Raw genomic sequence first — 6,000 nt, 5'->3', positions numbered from 1 at the left:
AGTGGTCGGCTGCTCAGAGGGCACGGACCGAGGGTCCAGGGTCTCAGCGTGCGGGAACCGAGCCGAAACCCAACCTCTCTGCACGGTCGGGTCGGTGCAGAGCCCCGACGGTTCCGGGTACCCAGCCGCGGGACGGCTCCTACCTCCGGCCGGTGCCCGGGGCGCAGAGAGGGGCGGTGGCAGCTGCGGCGGGGGGGCCCGTCGGGGCGGGCAGGGCGGGAGGGAGGAGCCAGTGCGGAGGCTGTGCCTGGGCGGTGGGATGGGGAGGCAGTGAGGGCGGCCGGGAGGGTTGGGTGGCTGTGCGCCGAAGGGCTCCCGAGCCCTACTGAGCCCAGCTGCGCTGCCGCCAGTGATGCACAGCGGCCCCGCCGCCTAACCCCGCTGCCCGCTGCCATGGCGGCCCCCACCCCCGGGGGGGCGGCGGGGGTCCCGGCGGGGCTGCGGGCCGCTGCCTGGCTGCTGGCTTGTGCCGCGCTTTGCCGGGGCCGGGCCGCCGGTTGCCCCCCGCTCTGTGCCTGCAGCGGCACCACGGTGGACTGCCATGGCACGGCCCTGCGCGCCGTGCCCCGGAGCATCCCCCGCGGCACCGAGCGCCTGTGAGTACCCGTCGGCTTTGTCCGGCCTAGAGGGGCTGCGGGCGGCGGGGGCGGGCGGGAGGGCAACGGCCCGTGGCGGGTTGCGGGAGGGTGGGAGGCGAGGGGGTGAGCGTTCATGTGCAGGAGCCCGTCAGGGGATGCATATGCAAGAGTCTGTCCGTGGGGGGTGTGCAAGTGCCCATCCAAGGGGGAAGCGTATGTCTGCTAAGGGGAGCTCTTATGGAAATGCCTGGCCGGGAATGTGCAAAAGCCTGCCCAAAAGATGCGTGTGCAAGAACCTGGTGGGGTGGGTTCGCGTGCAGCGTCCTGTTCAGCGGGGGGGTTGTGTGTGTGTGTAAAAGAGCCAGTCCAGGGGATGCGTGTGCAAAAGCCTGTCGGGTGTGTGTGTGCATCATTCCCTCCATGAGCAGGGTGCACTAGCCCCTCGAGATGGGAAACAGTGTCTGTGCAAGAGCCCACTGGGGCAGGGCGCTCGTGCAACTCTTCATCTCTGGGAAGGATAAGCAAAGGGTCCTCCGTGTGCAAGAGCCTGCGTGTGCCAGTGTGTGTGCAGGTACATGAAGCAGGGTCGGGATTAGAGCTGTGCCTGAGGCGTGAGTTTCTCCAGAGGCGCATTTGCAGTGGGGCAGCCCAGAATGGGCTGCATGTGTGGGGCTGCCTGCCCCACTGGCACCCACACACAGGTGTGTGGCCAATTCTACTCTGTCCTGTCGTGGAGCACCCACACAGCCAGAGGGGTTGCTGGCAGGTCCCTGCCACCCCTGTTCTCCCTTTGGGACATCCCCGGGGTGACCAGCCTACAGCTGTGCATGCAGCCAACCCCAGCTCTGCCAGTCCCTTGCACCTACATCTCCCTGTTCATCAAAGCCTCTGCTGCATCCCCGGGGGCGCAGGGGGTGATCCCTGGTTCTCTCAGCTGGATCCCACAAGGAAAGCTTTTCTCCCGTGGAGCATGATCACAGTCCAACCGGCTGCAGGGATCCTGCAGTGCCTGCTGAGCTCCTCCGAGCTTGGTGTCCCTTTGCTGCTGTGCCCGGCTGGGCAGGTCTCTGTGCTCAGGGGCCCTGCGGCTGCAGAGTCCCCATTCTAGAGAGAGGGGCATGAGGTGAAAGTGTCCAACTTGCTGCTGGTGGCAGGTTCCCAGCGTACAGGTGTCCCTGGTCCAGGCTGGAGAGCAGGGCTGTCCCCAGTCTGCCCTATCCCAAGGGCTGCAGTGCAGCCTGGTGGCACAGTAGCCCCCCGCCCCCCTCCCACCCAGCCGTGGGGTCAGGCTGCCCCAACATCCTCCTTGCAGTGCAGGGAAGCATTGGCTGCCACCTCCTCAGGGCAGGATGCATCCCTGGACAGCCACACACATGGGGCACCTCCAGTCCCTGTGCTGAGCTGCCGGTTCCCGGAGTGTGAGAATGCCCTGTTCCTGCAGCTGGGGACAGACCCCGCAGGCAGGGACTGCAGGCAGCCTGGCAGCTGTAGGGGCTGCACCCAGCGTGCAGTGCTGGTAGCTCTGTGGGACATCGCTTCAGTGGAGTTTTCTCTTCAATCGCCATAATTACCCTCATTTACCCAGCACAGCAACCAGAGTCCCTCCCAGAGCCAGTTTGTGAGCTCCCAGTCCGGATCTCCCCCTTTCCTTCGTGCTCAGAGTTGGGGGGAAGGTTTGTGCACAGCCGTTCCTGCCTGTACAGCCCTTTCCACCCCTTAGGGAGTTCGTGCTCTCCATTCACCCGGGTGCTGGGGGAACGCAGGCAGTGAGCCGAGTGCTCAGCACCGCTCAGAGGAGACGATGCTGACAAAGGATGCCCTTGGGCGGATGTCTCACTCCTGCCCCGCAGGGCACCTCTACCCCTTTAGCAGCAGGTCCTGCTTGCTGTATACTGTTCTGCCTCCACTGACCCGGTCCTCTGTGGCTGTCACTGCTTGGTGACGTTCGGTTTTCTGTGTATTCATGCAGCTGCTAGTGCTAGATTTGCTGGCCGCGTTGAGCTAGACGTGCTGCTCTCCTGTGGGTGTTGTCTGTTGGATAACTACTTCCCGCTGTGTTGCTCACCCTTGCAGGTGCTTGAGGGTGTCTGTGCAGAGTTAGGTCTATCTCCGAGCAGTAAATTCCTGCTGTAACAGATTGTTTGAGTTCCTTGTGAAGAGGCTGCAACCTCACAGTCTCCAGCTTCTCACTGTTTGATGGAGCAGGGTCAGGTAGCAACCACAGGAGAGCCTGCAGCAGGGTCTGTGCTCAGGACTCACTGTCTCCAGGAGCTGGCTTTCTCTGGGAAGCCAGCAGCCCCTCACCAGTGTTCTCTGCTGCCTGCCTCTTTTCCCATGCCCTGAGATGAGAAACATGAGCGATGCTGACCTCACCATGTGTCCCATAGGGCTGATGAGCAGTGGTGTCCCTGCTGTTGTATTGCCTGCCTGTTGCATGCCTACAGCCTTGCAGGGCAGCCCAGTGTGCTGTTTGGAGGCTCCAGGCTTTTTCTCCAGCCTCCCATCTGGCTGAGCCCCATTGTGGCATGGGTCAAACCCTTGGACTGGGTGGTGCTGCCGCTGCCAAAGCCATCAGGCACCTGTGCTGAGGTCTGAGGTCCATTACTTTTGAAACCCACCCTTTTTCTTTGAAGAAGCAGGAATTACTTGCCTCATGGAGGCACTGCAACTTTAGGGAATCATGGGCTGGGAGCAATCGTCTTGTCCGATGCTTGAAGGCTTCCCGTGATGGCAGTGCCATGCTGTTGGTGCAGTGTAAGAGCTGGAGACGTGTCCAAGGAGAAGCATGAGTGGTGGCTGCATGGGGTGACAGGACACCCCTCTTTCTTTGCACCAGGGCACAGCACATGGCCCCCTAAGTGCCTTCTAGTCTGCAACCTGACTTAAAAATCAAGTGGTGCCTCCCCTTGCCAACTCTACCTGGACGAGGCACTGAGCAGAGAGGCTTATGCTGCAGCAAGGGGGGAAGCACCAAAATCTCTGGGTGCTTTGCATGGCTGCCTATGCTCCTGCCTACACCTCTGGCAAGCACGATCCTGGAGGCATCGTAGGCAGGATGGGGTGATAATCCACCAGCACTGCTATGTTATCTGCTTGCAAGAGTCCCTTGGGTCCCAGCTGCCAGAGGAGAGCTGTGGGAGAAGGGCATGGTTCCCTTCCCCATTTGCTTGCTTTTCTTTCTTCTTTCCCTGGAAGTGCCTCTGAAGAGTAGACTGCCCCACTGGGGAGCTGGGTGACTCTTCCCAAGCCAGCAGGATCAATGCAAATTTGCTGCCATCAAATGGCTGCTTCCAACCCAACTCTTTGCTTGTAGGAGTTGAATTGAGCTCGTGGCATTGCACTCGCTCCTGCTTTTGAAGTTTTCAGCTGGCAGTTGAGAATTGCCTCACTCGCCCCTTCCGCCTCCTCTCTGGTGGGCTGAACACTCCCCATCTCGCTGTTGACTGTGCTGTGCCTCTCTCCTCCCACGTGGCAGGCAGCAGAGATGAGTTTGAGAATCTCCATCACTTCATCCCCCTTTACTCCCTCTTCTCCCTCCGAGGGTCGCATGCCTCAGCATTGCACGGGGCTCCTGTTTGCCTTGCTCCCCTAACTTGGGATTTGCCTGTGCTGAAATGGGCCCCATACAGCTCTGCCATCTCTCCTGTCTGTGTGCTCTTCCACCCAGCTTGTTGGTGGAGGGGAGGGGTGCTGAGCTCCAGCCCGTGGCTACAGGAGCTAGATGTCAGGGTGGCCACATCTGAGGCACTCTTGTGCACTGCCTAGCCATCCCCTGCAAAATTACAGCAGCGTGTTTAATTCATGCACGAGCATTTTCCTCTAGCCAGTTAATCAAAATGTCTTGCAGCAGCACAGCTGGTGTATCACAGCAGCACCCATGTATTCAACACTGGTTGTTGTGCTGTGTCTCCTTGGGATGCTTTGGGGTACATTAATTCTTAAGAAGCTCCTCAGGGGGGACAATTTCTCCCTTTCCTGGAGTGCCTGGGCAAGTTTTTGGTGTTGCATCTGAGTAGGCTGATTGCAGGGGCAGCGAGGGAGCATGCAGGCTCTGCAGAGCTCTAGGAGGGGATGCAGGACCAATTTCCAGCCAGGGCAGTGCTCTGCTGGCCCTGCTGCCCTTGGCTCCCAGAAGAGCCAGTGCTGGGCACCGGGAGTATGTGGGCTGCCTGGAGAAGGCAGCCTGCTCAGCCCACTGCGGTGGCTTCCTTGGGAGCCTTCCCGGACAGAGGAAATTTGCAATTCTATTCCAGTTTCTCCCTTCAGCTACGTCCAAGGCAGATGCTGTCTATATATCGCCATGGTAACGCTGCGTTCTTGCTCTCCATGGAATTGCATGCTGGAAAAATATTAGTTTAAAAAACTATGTCGTGTTTGTATTGACTGGATCTGAGGCTTATAGCAGAGGATCTATTGTCCCCTGGTTGGGAAAAGTCACCAGTAACAGGCAATAAAGCCAGGCGGATTGGCCTCTGGTGACCACTTCTCACCCCGCACAGCAATTGCTTCCCTATAAACCCTTCCTGGTTCTGTTTTATTGCATCCTTTAAAATAGATATTTTTGCCTTAAATGTGCTGCCACTTTAGTCCTCCAGGGTGATACATCATGCAGCCAGCATTTCCTTGCAGCTGGGGTGCCAGTGAGGAGGGGGAGTTGTTCCTGGCTTTAACTGTGGGTCTCTCATGTGCACCTTGAAATGCCGTCACCCCAGCTGTGGTGTGCTGGGCACAGCAGCAGTGGTGCCTATGCAGGATAGCACCTCATGCACAAAAACTGTCCAGCTGGCTCATTACAGGACATGCATTTGCTTTGTTTTTCATGCTCCCCACCTTCATTGTTTTCTCCTGAATCTCTGGCCAGCAGAAGAGCAAGGCAGCTGTAAAATGCAAAGGATGCTCGAGAGACCCCTGCAGTTGAGCAGAGCCCACAGCCTGGGTAACAGAAGGCATTCAAGATGCCAGCGAGGCAGTGTGGGCAGGGAAATAGTATCCCATCCAGAGAAAGGTGTAGGAGCCTGTGACCTATGTTGAGAGGGGATTTTCCTCTATCCTTGCCCTGGTTTGCTCCCCCAGGGAGCTGGCATGGGCAAGCAAGACAAGTGCTGGAGCAGGATGTGTGCATGTCTGCATACACAGGAGGGTGAGGTGGGCATCCAAGGAGCCTGTCTTTGTCTCACAACCAAGTCCTTCATGGTTCCCTGCCCACTCCAGAAGTACTTAGTGTGGCGGATCCCCTTTATTGCTACCAAAATAACCTTTTATAGAACCTGAAAGGCAAAGCCATGTTTCTGTGCATGTTTTCCTGAAAAGCATTAAAAACCAGTTGTGCGTTAGCAAATGGCCCCATCCCAGGGGATGTCAGGCCCAGATCACTGCTCCCCGGCAGGCTTCCAGCACAAGTAGCTCCAAGGCCAGCTCTGGC

The 6,000-nt window shown here is 58.5% G+C and overlaps 1 protein-coding gene across 1 annotated transcript in view; it reads left to right on the top strand.

Moving 5' to 3' along the window:
• The first annotated feature begins 393 nt into the window (after positions 1–393).
• The window catches only part of SLIT1 (slit guidance ligand 1), a 58,788-nt gene continuing 53,181 nt past the window's right edge, over positions 394–6,000 (top strand). Inside the window, exon 1 of the mRNA XM_051616722.1 lies at positions 394–596. Coding sequence (XP_051472682.1) covers positions 394–596 — 203 coding nt within the window. The remainder of the gene's footprint in view (positions 597–6,000) is intronic.

This window comes from Apus apus, chromosome 4 (genome assembly GCF_020740795.1).
Source record: "Apus apus isolate bApuApu2 chromosome 4, bApuApu2.pri.cur, whole genome shotgun sequence".
Classification (NCBI taxonomy): domain Eukaryota; kingdom Metazoa; phylum Chordata; class Aves; order Apodiformes; family Apodidae; genus Apus; species Apus apus.
Note: the sequence above shows the minus strand (reverse complement) of the source record. Positions and strands in the feature narration are given on the sequence as shown.